The sequence below is a fragment of the Grampus griseus genome (assembly GCF_964374135.1).
Source record: "Grampus griseus genome assembly, chromosome: 10".
Classification (NCBI taxonomy): Eukaryota; Metazoa; Chordata; class Mammalia; order Artiodactyla; family Delphinidae; genus Grampus; species Grampus griseus.
Window position 1 is genome coordinate 50,092,551 of NC_139004.1, and position 17,167 is coordinate 50,109,717.

Here is a 17,167-nt window from a genome sequence, read left to right on the forward strand (position 1 = left end):
CTCTTTTCAGTAATGGCAAACTTCAAGATAGGCTTAAAATCCAGAATCTCCTAGTCTATCTATATTTGATCCTTGGCAAGCTAGACTATTGTTATCTGGTAATATTTGTTTCAGGGATGCTTCTGCACAATTTTTTATGCTAGTGGGTAAAAGAAATCTTAAGGTTAATCGTTCATTCAGTCTTTTCTTTTCCTGCCAGTACTGTTCCCCAATTCTACAGCTTCCAAGGTTTCACCAAAAAAAGACTTTTAAATGTATATATACACACATAAACATATGTATAGTAGGAGAGGAAAAATAATTTTCTCTCTACTCTTCTAGGTCTTGACTGAGACACCCCCTGTAATAAATGACAGATTAACAAGAGAAAAACAAACAGGCGTTTAATAACATGTATACTTCCTATACACATGGCAGGCACTCAGAAAAACTGAGCCCCTCAGTCAGCAGTCATTCATGGCAAAAGACAAGGATACAGGGAAGGGTGAAGAATTAGGACCACATGTGGGAGATCATGAATTGGGCAGCATCCCAGCCAGCAGAGAGAATGGAGCTACCAGGAGCTGTATAAAATAAAAGACTTTTATAGGCAGAAAAGAGTGGGACAAGAAAGGCATACTAGCAAAAAGTGGATTGGTTGTGACAAGGTCCCTTTCCTTTAGGGGATGCAGGGGTCTGTCAGGCAGGTTACCGCTCTAGTGCTGACCAAGGGATTCCTGATGGACTGGTTTCAGATTCCATTTCTCAGAGAGGCTGAAACTATAAGTCTCTGTTTGGTGACATGGGGCTTAGCATAAGTGACTTCATTTAGGGCTTGTTGTCTTGTTTTTAACACCAACATAATCGGAAGGGGTTGATTCTTGTCTCTTTACTTCTAAGGCAAGTTCACATTCTGCTTCAACTGATTATTTTTTCAACAATATTTGTTATATTCTTTTATGGTCTGCCAGTACTTTTTTGAAGCCCAGTTAGTTAGAACAGCCGCCAACAGAGTTGAAACTAAAAGAGGGCCAAAAGTCTCTCCAGAAGCAAGAGGACTTCAAAAGATATGCATTACAAAGCACTACTGTGACTCACATAATCACTTATTTTTAAAGGGGATTTGCTAATGTAAAATTGGTTTCTTATCTTCCCAGCCCCTAGTGAGCCTTTACTGTGCAAATTCGCTGATGGAGGACAAAAGAAGCGACAGAATCAAAGTAAATACACCCAGAATGGAAGGCCTTGGCCCAGGGAAGGAGAGGTGAGTCCTGACTGACCTGTGCTCAGACATGTGGCCACAGACATCCCTCAGGAGGGTGGCAAGACAGACACACGGGGCTGTGAGAGAACCAGGTCCTGTAGAAAACCAGATGGCAAATGAGCAGGCCTATATTGATTTAATCAGAATAAAATTAGTTCAGGAGGAGTATAGGACTTCCAAATTGACCTCAGTTCTGCACTACAGTAAGTCTTCTGTCTTTAACCAAACTTGAACCCTATAATACTCACTTAGAGACTTAGCCACAAAGAATTGATCCATAACTGTGTCATAGTTATAAAATGAGGGTATGATTACTTAAGAAAATATTTTCAGTGAAAACAATAGTGAGAGTTAAATGTTTGTGTTTGAAAAAAACAAACAAAAATTTAGATTTATTTCATTCTACTGTTGAGATGTTCCACTTGCACATATATGTGTAGTTACGAAATGCCCATGTGCTCATAAACATGTTGATATGTGTCTTATATATGTATATATCAATATAAAATATGACATTTTCTGTTGGTCAAGGAGAAAGAAAAGCAGATACACACAAGGTTTTGCTTTTCCCAACAAGGAGAAAAGCATTTAACAGTTAATTATCCCTTTACTCTCCTAACACAAAACAGTAGAAAAGCAAGCTTATGGCTCCAGTGCCACTTGGGAATGGATCCCTGTTGGTTATTTTTGTTGTGAGAAGACAAGGAAAAGGTGTCTGGGCTTCCAAGAGGTCTTTTTATTCTTTGTGAAATAGAATGGAGTTGTTTGAATGCCTTGAATAAATGCCATTTTGTACCAAGACCATCATTTCAACAGAAGAGCTTTATTTAGTATTTCTATTCAAAGCATCTACTTCATCCATTTATCATTTAAGAGGCATCCTACTTGATGCAGCATTTTATACTTTCAACACTGAGATTACAGTTGTAAGGAAAGAAAAGAGGGTGGGATTTTTTACTCAGCAAAACCTTTAGCCATTTTTCAGTTTCTAAGACTGTAGTCTGTTTTGAGTATTTCCATGCAGATCTCAAAACCCCTTGTAAAGTGGATAGCTATGTTTAAGTACTGTATAATCTATAACTCATTACCTTAAGGAAAAAGAGAATCACCACTGAACACTTGAAGCTAATTTAAAAAAAAAACCAAGAGTTTCAATTTTAGAAAAGTAGTCAGAACAGAAGAGGGCAGGGTGTGACCGTGTGTTTTTAGTGGGCAGTTTGTGATCAGCAGGTAGCCCACTGCCCCCAGAAGAAAGGTGATTTGTGATAGCACTCATTTGCACAGTGGTCCCATGCCAGTCATCCATGGTCTAGAAAGACTCATTTGATCTTTCAAAATTTACTTGAGTCAAATGCCTGCTGATTAGAGATTCCTGGATCACAGACCATAACCCCAAGCCTCAATATTTAACTAGGTAACTTAGCAATGATGACTGAAATTTCAGTTCCTATATTATTACATTCCCTGAATAGATACCAATTGCAGCAAGACACCTCACTTGAGTCTACATTTCTTAGAAACCAAACCAATAAACATAAAAGAAATGTAAACTTAGAGCGGCCACCCTGCTACTGTATACAGAATCCAGGGCTCTGGGTTTAGAGCATGATAAAGACCACGTGTACTATTGCCATGGAAGCATTGTGGAGTCAAATTTAGGACCCAGGCACCTTGTAATTTAAATGTAGGTTTTAAAGTATATTCTTAATCTTTGTTTTCAAAAGTTGCTTTTTAAGAGCTATAGGTTTTCTTGTTGAATATGAAAACCAAGGGACCATCATAAATTTATCTGTGACCAATAAAAACATATTCCAAGTATGCAGATACATTTCAGAGGAAAGAAATCAGGAAAATAAATGGCATGAACTGAAAATACACTTATCAGATATCTTGGTTTTGAGATGAGCATGTTAATTTTTACTCTGTGATTATGTGATTATGGTCTTAGAAGTAGACGCACCAAGAATATTGGAAAACTTTGCCCATTATTACATATATTTTTTCTTCTATTTCCCCTTGCATAGTACTTGTTAGACTAAATAAAAGTATGTATATTAGTATGGTGTATAAGGTATGACATCATACAAATTAATCCTGTGTAAGCAATATTTAATCATCTCTTATAAACCAGTCAGTTCCAGTTACTGTATTTCATTGTTTCTAAGACACACATTTTTGTTGCTGTTGTTTTTCCACATTTTGACACTGCTGAAATTGACTCTCCTCTTATAATCAATGGCAAGACAGTTTGTATTTTCTCCTGTTAAGTCACCTGGGGGTACTATCTACATTCTCTGCTTTAGGTCTTTGACCGCATAGATCTTATCAATTGAAACTCTAACCAAAGCAAGGACTGTGGGTCAGATTCTTAAAGAGAACTTTTTGCTTCCTTCCCTCACCCAGATTGAGACATGCATCTTCCCTTGAAGTCCATTTCTGGTGGGTGGTTTGGTGTTTTATTTACCTTGTAGCCCTTTGGCATTCCAGCTTTATAAGGAGATCATTTGGGCTATTTGTTTTTGCTTATTTGTTTTGTTATATAAAATAATGGTAAACCTTTCAATCATCGTTGCCTTAGATAAAATAAAAAATGATAATTTATATTCTGCTGCTTCACAACCTGAGATCATAGCCCAGAATGAGGCTAATGTTTACTTGTCCTCTCTCTTGAGTCAGGTGAAAATTGATAGTGTGAAAAAGATTTCTGAGGCAATGCTTCAGATACAAAACCAGTGGCTTGCAAGCAACTTTGAAGTACCTTAAACATGAAAATTGATAGGCTAATTAAAATTTTAATTTATTATGTAAAGCTGTTTTATTCTGGGTGGCATTTTGATAACAGTTCTTCTAGCATACACGTTATACACATAAATTAGTGTAAATTAGCCAGGTTTTGAAATATAAGTATATGTTGGCAGACGTATTTTTGCATAAGTGAAGAATACTGGAATATTTTTAAGTTATTAACTAATCTCTCAAGTGACACCAAAAGCTATGAGCAGAAGGGCCAGGGATTGGGGCTGTGAGCCCTCTCTTTCCAAGGACTCTATAACAGTCTTACCATTTTGTTTCTTAATGCAGCCTTCCTCAAATTCTTTGGTCTTTGTTTTCCTTTATACTCTTAAAAATTATTAGTTATTAGTTCATTAAAAAAAAACCCATCACCTGTTAACAAAAATAGAACTCTTTTATGGAAAGTACTATATTTTTCAAAGCAAAGACTTTTTTTTTGAAGAAAGGCACTGTTTTACATTTTTGCCCATCACTTTAATGTCTGGCTGAGTAGAAGATGACTAGACTTGCATTCAGGCAGACCTCGTTTTACTGCACTTCCCTTTTCTGCACTTGACAGATGTTGTGTCTTTTACAAATTGACGTTTGTGGCAACCCTGCATTGAGCAAGTCTATTGGTGCCATTTTTCTAGCAGCATTTCCGTACTTCCTGTCTTTGTGTCACATTTTCATAATTCTCGCACTATTTCAAAATTTTTCATTATTATTGTATTTGTTATAGTGATCTGTGATCAGTGATCTTTGATGTGATTATTGTGATTGTTTTGGGGCATCATGAACTGTGTCCATATAGGATGATGTGTGTGTTCTGACTGCTCCACTCTCTGGCCATTCCCCCATCTCTCTCCCTCTTCTTGGGCCTCCCTGTTTTCTGAGGCAATGCTGAAATTAGGCTAATTAATGGTCTCTAAGTGTTCAAGTGAAAGGAAGAGTCCCACATCCCTCACTTTAAATCAAAAGCTAGAAATAATTAAGCTTAGTGAGGAAGGTATATCGAAAGCCCAGAAAGGCTGAAAGTTGGCCAAGTAGTCACTACAAAGGAAAAGTTCTGGAAGGAAATTAAAAGCACTACTCCAGTGAACACATGAATGATAAAAAAGCAGAATAGCCTTATTGCTGATACAGAGACAGTTTTAGTTGTCTGGATAGAAGACCAAACCAGCCACAACATTCCCTCAGGCCAAAGCCTGATCCATAGCCAGGCCCTAACTCTCTTCAATTCTAGCAACGATGAAAGAGGTGAGAAAGCTGCAGAAGAAGAGTCTGAAGCTAGCAGAGGTTTAAGGAGGTTTAAGGAAAGACTCCATCTCAGTAACATCAAAGTGCAAAGTGAAGCAGCAAGTGCTGATGTAGAAGTTGCAGCAAGTTCTCCAGAAGGTCTAGATAAGATAATAAAAGTGGCTACACTAAATAACAGATTTTCAGTGTAGATGAAACAACCTTCTTCGGGAAGAATATGCTATCTAGGACTTTCCCAGCTGGAGGAGAGAAGTCAGTGCCCAGCTTCAAAGTTTCAGAGGACACGCTGACTTTTGTTAGGGGCTAATGCAGCTGGTGACATGAAGTTGAAGCCAAAGTATCCAAGACTGGATACTACAGACATGATGGAAACATATAGACAGACTCCCTACCCCCTTGGAACCTAAAGTGGCAAAGTAGGAGATTAAAAGTAGAACTGAATACAATTTAGGTTGTAGAAATAAAATCACTGACTGTAACTGGCTTCGTACCTACACAACAGTTAAAGAAAGCCAAAGCCAAAATAACAGCAAAAATAACAAAAACAGCAGCCGCACGAATATCAGCTCACATTTGTCATGTTACTAACCATTAACTGTTCATTTGATTGATTGGTTGTTTGTTTTTCAGGATAGGTAGCTGATTTGTCTACATTTAAACCCCACCCCACCCCCAATTCTCCTGGAAGTTGGAAAGCTCTGCTTTGTCACCCATCCCGTAGAGGCATCCATGCTCACGGGTGCCGAGTGGCTCTGAGAGAATAAAGTTAAGAGAAGTAACTTGAGCTTTGAGTTGTTATTTAATAAATCTTGAGTCCTCTAATGTGCCCAACTGAGAATAATAATTCTTTCTGAACTTTAAGGAATCATGTGTGTCAACGTCTGTGATATGCTCAAAATTGTTTGCTTTTGATTGTAAGTTACCAGGCACTCTACTCGAGTGGCTAACGGGGTCAAACACTGGAGTTTAAGTCACAAATCCACAGCTTTCAAGCTGAATGGCAAACTTTGACCCACGTTTTGTTAATGTTTTTATAAGATCATACCCACAATCGTTATTTGCATTCCAAGCATTATTTGGCACTGAACATTACGTGATTTTCAAATTTCTAGCCAATTTTCCCTTGAAGGTCATGTAATCAAAAAAGCCAAGAGCTGGCAAGGAGAGGGGGACTTGGATGGAGAAGATGAAAGAAAAAGAAAAAAAAGTAAAAGAAAAACATGAACTCTTGTAGATATCAAGGAAAAGATTGAGCTACTGATGAATTACATGGTTGGTGTTTTTAAAGGGAAAGAAGATGAATTATTAACCTACCTATTCTGGCAAATAATGACGTTTACAAAAGTGCTTATACAACCTCCGTGGCTATGAAAAGTACTCCTCATGGTCAAGTACTTTCCAGTATCTTTCAAAACTATTATCTTTGACAGAAGAAGCATTCTGATGCCACAACTGGTGACTTTCTGGATTTAACAAAGAATTAGCAAACGAATTTTCTTACATATTCTACGGACTTCATAGTACTGAATGTAAATAATCTTTAAGCTTCTGCATCCTAATCTATTTCAAGGGTGAGGTTACCAAATTCTTCTGTGTAAGGAATTTTTAGAATCCTTATAAATAGTGCTATTAATTTATAAAATTTCCTTTTGTTTAATGAAAGACTCAGACTCACAAAATAATCAGTTTGAAAAAAGGTACAGTTGATCTTTGTTATTCGTGGGAACCAGATTTGTAAATTTATCCCACTTGCTAAAATTTATTTGGTACCCAGGATCAATACTCGCGGTGTTTTTATGGTCATTTGAAGTTGTGCATAGCAGCAAAAAGTTTGAGTCACCAAACACATACCCCCCAGATGAGGTTGAGCACGTGATGCTTTGCCTTCTTGTTTCAGTTCTTATACTATCAACTAATGTCCTTTCTTTGGTTTATTTAGGGTTACAGGTATTGTTTGTTCGTGCTTTTCACTGTTTAAAATGGCCCTCAAGTGTAGTGCTGAAGTGTTGTCTAGTGTTTCTATGTGAAAGAAATCTATAATGTGCCTTATGGAAAAAATATGGAAAAGTAAAGATAAGCTTTGTTCAGGCATGACTTAGAGCACTGTTGGTTTTGAGTTCAATGTTAATGAATCAACAGTATATATTAAATATGGTGTCTTTAGAGAAAAATAGATATAAAACAAGGTTATCTATTGATTAGTTGGTGAAAATGTTGTGACCAGGCAGGAACCTAACTATATATTTCCTCTAGAAGCAGTGACTCAGTATTCCCTAATTCAGTGTTCATGGTGACTTAATAGAGTAGAATTACTTCAAATAACAAGATTCAATTCTATCTTATTTTATGATCACTGCCATTGAATGGAATCCAGTCTCTTGGTTAATTTTATGTCTCTCCCACTGATGTAAAAAATAATGTGCATGGGTATCAAAAGTAACTGTTACCAGTGTATGAGCCAACTATCTTAATTTGAAGAGTTGTGTTACAGTCTATTGTCAGCCTTTATGGATTTAAAGACATTAGTTCTTACTCTACTCAACCAATATGTGTAAAACTCTCTAAGGAATTTGGAAAAAGCCCTGATCCTGTTTTCATTAATTTAATGAGTCCATGAGTGACCAGTAGACTCGGAATTATTTCATAAAATCCTTAAACATTTGACACAATGTAAAGATTCATGTATCTTCCTTAGCAAGAAAAAGTCATTAGCCTAATACACTGAATTATTTCCACTACATTTATATCATTCTTATTTAAACACCTCTTTGCATCTGAGAAGAAGCCATTTTGGCTCTGTAGGAACCAAACTGGGTCACATTGATATGGACATTATTGATGCTGAAGGGCATGTAGATGTCTGTGGAAGTAACGGCAAACATGCTCCATAAAATCTGGAGAGAAGAGGCTATCACTCCAGTCACAGTTCATAGGGAACCCTAGCAACAGAATATTTTGAGTTTCTTGAAAGCATTTGGCTGTCAGTAGTTGTTACCAATGTTATTGTAAACCACATGCTTTGAGACATTCTTAGCAGTGAGGAAAACAAGGCACAACTCAAACACGTGGCCCTCTGGCCTGCAGTTGGATCTTTTCTGACTAGTGCATCCTGCTTCCAAACTATTTGATCAGTCACCAGTCAGTGTCCTTCGTATTAAGTATGAGAAGAACCTGACAGCAGGCCCAGGAATTCATCATTTCTGTTAGCTTGGGAACCATATTGACTACAATTTTATTTTACAATACTGAACATTAGAAAATTTGTTTCAGAGATACAGAATTGACGTCCTGCCCCAATGAGCCATTAGAAGTAATACTTTGGGGCTTCCCTGGTGGCGCAGTCGTTGGGAGTCCGCCTGCCGATGCAGGGGACGCGGGTTCGTGCCCCGGTCCGGGAAGATCCCACATGCCGCGGAGCCTGTGCGTCCGGAGCCTGTGCTCCGCAGTGGGAGAGGCCACAACAGTGAGAGGCCCAAGTACCGCAAAAAAAAAAAAAAAAAAAAGAAGAAGTAATACTTTGAGGAGAAACTGAAGCACAGTTTCCTATGAAATAGTATAGCTATCTGAAAATTAATTATTAATTATAATTATCTGAAAATCTTAGTAATAGTTGCATGTAGATTGAGGTTATCTTCAACCATATTCCATGGAAGTAGAAACATCATCTATATAGTTTGCTACTGTTTCCATTGGATATATCATAGTGCTTGGCAGTTAGTTGTCCAATTATTTTCTTTAATGAGACCTTGGGAAAAAAGTTAAGATGTATCTAGCAACATGGCCAGGTTCTGAAAATAGTCCTCTTAACTTTGAACTGAAGGAGAATCTTTACATATGTGATCTTGAAAAGAGCAATTGGCTGTTATGATACACGACAGCACTTGCAGTTAAGTGTGTTACCTAGCCCACCAGATGAAATGTTTTCATTTCATGTGCTTTGCCTGCAATTTCGAAAGCAGACTCAAGGTGAATGACCCTTCTAATCTCAAAAGAAATCTTCCCATTGGCAAAAGAACTTGAATTCTTAGTAACTCAGCATGAATGCTTCCTTAGTTAAGTGTTCTTTTTTTTTTTTTGCGGTATGCGGGCCTCTCTCACTGTTGCGGCCTCTCCCGCTGCGGAGCACAGTTTCCGGATGCGCAGGCTCAGCGGCCATGGCTCACGGGCCCAGCCGCTCCGCGGCATGTGGGATCTTCCCAGACCGGGACACGAACCCGTGTCCCCAGCATCGGCAGGTGGACTCTCAACCACTGGGCCACCAGGGAAGCCCAAGTGTTCTTATTTTAAAGCTGCTGGGTCTAATATTTACTAACCTATGATCACTAAAGGTAAATCTTGTAAATTCCTGTAATAGTGTAAGTTTGGATAAAATGTGATTGATGACAAGCTCTAGTCCTCTGTCTCCTCTCCATTCCCAAGGAGGAGAATGGGAAAACTTACTTATATTCTTGGGGAGGGGATAGTGTTGGGAGAATTAGGAGGGGCTGAAGGCTGGGAAGATTACATCAAGCAATTACAAGGAGAAAGGCTGATGGTTGATCTCCACGTCTCCTGTATGCCCTTGACCCAGTCTCCATGGATCAGGGCAGCTAAGTGGGGCATCAACAACCTGGGGGATTTCTGGAGTTGTTGGCACTGTCTTGGCAACCCACCTGTCACAAAATGCAGAGTCATCCCCATCAATATTTAAGCTGCAGCTTGTGACCTCAAGGTAACATCAAACTATAGCTGGGACCTGGCAGAATACAGATCAATTAGCTAGATACCTGGGACTTTCAGCTGTCTAGCTGCACAGGCTCGCCCTGGATGCAACCTCAGCATCTGATATTTTTTACCCTATTTACCCATGTTATGGTGGAGATTAATAGTATATACACTACATCATTGACTCTAAGACACCATCAATTAAAGATAAAGTATTATATTGAATACCACTAAAAAAGCAGAGAAACTTGCCAAACTCTCAAATGCTATCAAGTATACTGTGAGCCCCAATTTCATGGATATTAAAAAGTGAAACAAAACTATGTCTTGGATTGCTGTATGCCTGAAACTAACACAACATGGTTAATCAGCTATACTCCAATATAAAATAAAACTTAAAAAGCAAAAAACAAAACTATGTCTTGGAATCTACAAAGATCAGTCATTTAGACAGAGATAAAAACAGAAGTACCTACATTAAATATGGCAATGTTCTCTTATCTCTTTTATGATTATCAATCAAGGCTTCATTTAACTTTGGTTTTAATGACGAACTCAGACGAGCACTTTTTTTTCCCCAAGACTTTGAGACCTTTAGCTACATGGTATAATGCTATGGTACCTTTTCTTCTGCTTCCTTCTTTTTTTTTTTTTTAATTTTATTTATTTATTTATTTTTATTTTTGGCTGCATTGGGTCTTTGTTGCTGTGCATGGGCTCTCTCTACTTGCAGAGAGCAGGGGCTACTCTTGGCTGTGGTGCCCAGACTTCTCATTGCGGTGGCTTCTGTTGTGGAGCACAGGCTCTAGGCACACAGGCTTCAGTGGTTGTGGCTTGCAGGCTCTAGAGCACAGGCTCAGTAGTTGTGGCTCACGGGCTTAGCTGCTCCGCAGCATGTGGGATCTTCCCGGACCAGGGTTTGAACCTGTGTCCCTTGCATTGGCAGGCGGATCTTTAACCACTGCGCCACCAGGGAAGCCCTGTTTCCTTTTTAACAATGCTTTTTTGTGTGTGCCGCCATAGACTTTCTCAGCCTTCCAATCTTAATTCTGTCTGCATCTTTTTATCTTGACCTTCTCTATTGTAAGATAGGGGAGAGCATCTCTGTCTGACAAGAATGCTGTAGCGAAAGCCAAAAAAGCAGAAATATCGAGATGACAGAGTTCATAAACAGTAGCATAACTCTCCTTGATGTTCTTTTCCCAAACACAAGGAGGCAAATTATCTCTATTCTCTGCCTGTTGTTACTATTTCTTTTTAAAGTGATAAGTCCCCTGCATTTCATTTGCTTAATTCCTGACAAACTCCTCGAGATTTCAAGACGACTTTTAACGATCTCCTCTTCTCTGCACTTGGGGTCAGATGCCTGGGTAAGGAGGGGCCTCGAGTTCCTCCTGGCCTCCCCCTCATGATATGGTTCATGTGCATGGGCTGCCCTGTTACATCGGGAAGGTCTCCCAATGACCCCAACAATCATTTTGCTTCCCCCCATCTCTACTAATCAATCAAGGGCTGAGACATTGTCTTTAGACGTTTGAGTGAGTTCACTTGAAATTGTTTTAAGGAAATTTTGCTAATAAGGAAAATCTAAAACATTCCAATTCCATTTTCAAATACAAATCTGGGAATTCCCTGACAGTCCAGCGGTTGGGGCTCCACATTTCCACTGCATAAAATTTCCATTCCCCACAGTGGAAATATATTCATTTACTAATTCATTGAACAAACATTTACTGAGTCTGTTACATTCCAAGCACTGCTTCTGGAAGAAGATATACCAAGATGGAAACATTCAGGAGCCTGGTTAAGAGAGGCATACGCATGGCAAAGTGTGGTCGTGTTAGCTCCCATCCTGCATCATGGGGACAGAGCTAAGAAAGAGGTTAATGCTTTACGGAGAGAGAAATGGCTTTTAGAGGCTATGACATTTAGCCTGAGGCTGGGAGAAGAGCATTGCAGTATTCCCTCAGACAATGATACAGAACATTTCCAGCCAAAACCTATAGCTGCAAAGGCCCAGAGGTTAACACTATAGGGCAGGGTGAGTGTATGTCTGAGTTTGGTGAAGGGAGGGGTCTGGAATTGCACAGGAAAGTTGTGGAGGTCAGGAGGTACATACACATTTGATCACGAAGGGCTCTGTAAGCCATGTTTTATCTCAAAGGTGATAAGGTGCCACCAATGTGTTCAGATCTGCCTATCATAAGAACACATTTCACAGCATGGTGGTATGGTTGGTGGATGGAAAGGAAGGTGCAAGCAAAGGCTGGAGAGGATATTTTTACCAAAGGATAGTAGTAAACACCCAAACAAGAAATGATAACCTAAAAAAAGATACTGATGATACATGAACTTACTAATTTAACTTGGCAATAAGTGTCTGGAACTCAGTATGGATACTTGAGTTTGAGACCAAGATTTGGGCATCACTTGGACGTAAACAATAGTTGGGATCATAAAGTGAATGTCATCGTTGTGTAGAAGGAGAGAGAAGGAGGGAAACTCTGTCCTGAGCACTGGCACCTCAAAGGCAGATCGAGCAAGAAAAAGCCCTCTGAGAAGTCAGAAGAAAACTAGGGGAGAGCCTCACAGAAGCAGAGGGAAAGGAGTTTTGAAGGAAGAAGGGGAAAAAAAATCCCTGGTCAAATGATGCAAACTAATCAAATAAGATTTGGAATAACAGTGATTTGGGGGTTCAGAAATTATGAAAGTCAGGGAGTGCACTGTAAGCCTGTTCACAGGTTGGTTGGCATCTTTTGGGACAGTTAGCTAGGATTTCTGTCTTATCTTAGGACCATGCAATATTGGCTCCCTTTTGTAGGCTTTGGACATTTCCTTGTCTCCTGTCTCATTTGTCCCTCATCCTCTCTTTAGAGGAGGGACTGGCTGCACAAAGCCCAAGGAGCATCCCTCCAGCAGGTGAGAGCAGAGACCTGCCTTACATGGCTGACTGCCTCTCCCAGGAGACAAAAACCACTCAGTGGTCACTTATCCATGCCAGAGCCATTCCCGGTAAAACCCTACCACTTGCCTCTTCTGAAGGCCGGGAGTTCAGGCTCTCATATCCTCTTCAGCAAGCACACTCTCTTAACAGGAAAGAGGTTAAAAGCCCTTTCTTTGGCCAAAAGCTTGACAGGGTATTGATCATTTTGTGGTTTTTCTGGTGATCTTTATTGATTCCTCTGAATGTCTTGGATATCCACACTTCGGGGATCAAATATGAAACTTTCAATTTCTCAGCCAGTTTGGCCTTTGGATTTATACATTGTTACTAGCTTCCACCACTAGAAACCCTGAATCATTAACCCTGGATTTTCGGTCTTCATTCTTGACCCCCTGCTCAGTCTCTCCCTGACCCTTCTGGCTGTAACAGTCCCTATCCTTCCCAGCTTTCTGTATTCTACTGACCCAGCAAATCCAAATGTCTTCTGACATTTTCAAGCTTACTTCTGAATCAGACCTCTGATCTATATGACTTTTACAAATAGTATGCCTTTTTCTACCCTCCTGAATTTATAATTTTAAAACAAATAATAGAAGATATAGTATGTTTCTTTGGTTTTTCCTCCATTATAAAATATTTCTCATCATATACAACTTAAAAGAGCCAGAAAAAAATATGAAAGTAAAGAAAGCCATTTATAGTTAATACTTATCCCAATATTGAACATTGTTGACAGTAATTTTTCCTTAGTAGTCGAAGATTTTTTTAATTTTTAAAATTTTTATTTGTTCACACATATTGTACACGTAATTTTGTATCATGATTTCTTCACTAAAAGGCATGTTTTCTAAAGAGAAAGGCTGGTAAATAAATATAAACAAAGTTAAATGAGGTTTCATGACAGTAGCAGTACCTAAACATTTATAACGCATTATACTTTTAAGCCATTTTCACATATCATTTTTTAAGTCATCTTATTTCAGTTATTAAATTTTTAACCATAACCAGCTAACAGTTATAAAGATTGTTTAATTAGTTGCAAGAATTAAACTCTTTATAAAAATAATATCCAGAAAACCAAGTTATCCTTTTCTTTGTTGGCTTCCTGAACTCATCTTGTGCTAATTCAGTACGCAATATTTACTAAAATATACAATATTTACTACCTGTTTATTAAAGTGTTGCCTGAAATCTGATCTTAGAAGATTGGAAAGTTTTATAATTATTCATTTGTAACTCATCCAATCATGATGTATTGTGTGTCAGGGCAGAATTTAGAAAAAGGAGAAACATTAGGCTACAACATCAGTGTTTCAGTTTTCCAGGAATTACAGTGTGTATTTGTCCATGTAATCAAATGTTTTGATTCCCATTCACATTACACTGTAAAAACAGTTTCAAAAATGATAGAAACCATTCTATCAGCTATCTTTTCAGTGGCTTTGTTAGAGTCAATGATACTCTGCTCCTCAGATAAGACCAAGCATTCCAGTCTAGAAGGTCTTCTTGAAGTGGTAATGCCTTCTCTAGCGAGTACATTTTAAGCAGTATTTCCATAATTATTACTTCTTCATTTAAAGTTATGGATATCAAATATCTAGCCCCTAAGTCAAAATGATGTGTCTCAATGAATCCCCTATGTTTATTGGAAATAATTTTGGGTCCCTATGTTGACTGAAAAAAAAATGCGCAACCTAAAAGTTGAGAATTATGTTTTATTTGTTGGACAAAATTGAGAACTTAAGCCTGGGACACAGCATCCAGATCACTCTGAGAGACTGCTTCCAAAGAGGTAAGGGAGGAACCAGGAGATACAGGAGTTTTTGCAACAAAAGATCTCAAGTTAAGGATGCATCTTTCTATATATGGGAAGATGCAAAAGTCAGGGCTCATTGAAATCATTGCTTTGATATGCACCTCAGCTATCTGGGGCCAGTATCCCGTGCTTTCTCATCCTGAGTCTCTTCAGGATGCACTGTGGGGTGGGCAGTGGCTGCAGTGTCTGATGATTTGACGGTGGGCATCCTGTTTCTATCCTGAGTTCCCTCAGGGCTCACCAGAGTGGCTGTAGTGTGATGGCTTGATGGCTGCAAATCTTTGTTTACTGATATGGCAGGCAACATTTTTTCATTGACACCTAATTACTCCAATAAACCATATTTTAAAGTTTTTATTTAGCTCTTATAGATTCTATCTGAAAGGACTAGAAATACCCCATTATGGCTGAAATATTAAGCCAAAACTCAGCTGCTGCTGGAAAATGACAAAAATGTCCCCTCTTTGTTTTAAATAAATCATAAATGCCTTTAATCCACAAATAATGTGAACTTAAAAAGTGGAAAATATTTGTGAATTTAATAAACCCCTTTCAAAAGAGAGTGACGGGATTAAACATCACTTCTCTATTTATATGGTGTGACATTTTCGTTTTGTTCCAAGTTACTTTACTTTTTGTGTGACTCTGGAGTTTGTAAACATGCCATAAAATTTGTTAATTACATAATGACAATTTCATGGTTCTAGCTCAGTATAAAGGTGGCTAGACAGAGCAGCAAAATCGATTTTCTTTTTTACCTTGTGGAAAGAAACAAAAGGAAATGGAATGCAAAAATCTGCATTAAGACCATATTAGAATTATAACTCAACAATCTGTTACACATGAAATGAAAACCAGGTGCATCCCAGTGTTAGTTATTGTGCTGTGATATTCAGCCAGCGGTTTAAGTTCAAACACCCCTTTGTTTAACCCATGCCTTGCTTTGTAAACCACAGTGTTCCAAATGCAGATCTGTGGTTGTCTTCTCTTGCCAAAGGTCCTCAGAGGCACAACTGGCCCCAGGCCAAATCATGAAGTAGATGAAACTTGGCTTCATCCTCTCCTTAGTTTCTCTCCACCCACCTGTCCCCCAGTGCCTACCCTACTCACCCATCACTCTGGTTCTTCCCGCTGTTTTCCAGGGGGCTCATGCTATTTCTTGTTGCCAAAGCCCTCTTTGACTATATCATTTTCCTGCTTGAAAAATGATCAGTGGCTCCCCAAGAGGAACCAAGCAATCAAGACCTTCCTCCTTTCCTTCCAAATCTTATTGTCAACTGCTCCCTCCAATGTTCTACTGCAAGTGGATCGTCCGCCTTGCCCTTTTTATTCACACGCCTTTTCCATGCTATTATTCCTTCTGCCTAAGCTGGCCTCCGCCTCTCATCTCCATCTATGGAAATCTCTCACCTGTACCTCCTCCAAGTGCCTTCCCTGACCACCCTGGCCTCTCCCCTACACCTCATGCATACCCTCACGGGGCACTTGCCACGTGTTGCTTTGTGTTATAATGTTTATGTATGTGTCTTGTCTCCAGGCACTGTGGTGGGCGTTTCACAAAAGTAATATCTTTTAAATTTCACAACAATCATCTGAGGTAGGTATTACTATACCACTTGACAATTAAGGAAAATGAGGCTCAAATAGATTAAATAACTTGCCTGAGGTCACAGTGCTAGAGAACAACAGAGCTAAGACTTGGACCCAGGTCCAAAACATATATTCTTTCCACTAAACCATATCATCATCTATTTAGTTCTTTCCATCTTCTGAAAGATGAGTGGAGGTTTAAGATGGAGGAAGAGGCCAACTTAGGCTTTCTGATTATCAAATGCTATTCAAGAAAGAGAGAGAATTTTTGTGATAATTACCATATTCCTAGCTAGACCTGATTGGTTAACTATAATCCATGAGGAATTCAAGTCAAATGTGAAAGAAAAAAAATCTTTACCTGACATTGCCAGAACAAATACACGTGGCATAAAAAGAGAATATTGAAGACCTATAATTCAAGAAAGGCATTGGTCTCTGAGCACTGTTGGAAAATACGTTCAAGGAAAACAGTTAAATGTGGCTTCCTAAAGTCCCCTGGGATTTAAACAATTTGGGGGTGAACAGGGGTCTGAAGATACAGTGATCATTTAAATCTCTTATTAAATAACAATATCTTTATTGAGTACAAAACCTGTTTTTTTCATCCTGTCTTCAGTGTGACATCTTGGATAAGTTAGAGGAAAGAAGCTTAGGGTTTCTAAGAGGGAAATCTCATCCCAGATGGACAGTTTTTCCAGCTGCCCTCTCCAGGACCCAGAACCATGGAGTCCCGCCTGGACAGGTCCCTCCTGGGGAGTCTTTGGCCTCAGACCAGCCTCCCGTTTGTCACATGGCAGAGACCCCATCTAGGGAAGAATTTAGACTTAGAATCTAT

At 38.9% G+C, this 17,167-nt stretch overlaps 1 protein-coding gene across 6 annotated transcripts in view; it reads left to right on the top strand.

The window, feature by feature from the left end:
* The window catches only part of RBMS3 (RNA binding motif single stranded interacting protein 3), a gene marked incomplete at its 3' end in the record, with an annotated part of 699,823 nt that overhangs the window by 576,557 nt on the left and 106,099 nt on the right, over positions 1–17,167 (top strand). For 5 of the 6 annotated variants that reach the window (XM_082664257.1, XM_082664260.1, XM_082664262.1 and 2 more), the window contains exon 7: positions 1,137–1,243. In XM_082664257.1, coding sequence (XP_082520383.1) covers positions 1,137–1,243 — 107 coding nt within the window. Of the gene's footprint in view, positions 1–1,136; positions 1,244–15,736; positions 15,776–17,167 lie in introns of all 6 variants that reach the window. The other variant, XM_082664261.1, reaches the window with a different exon arrangement.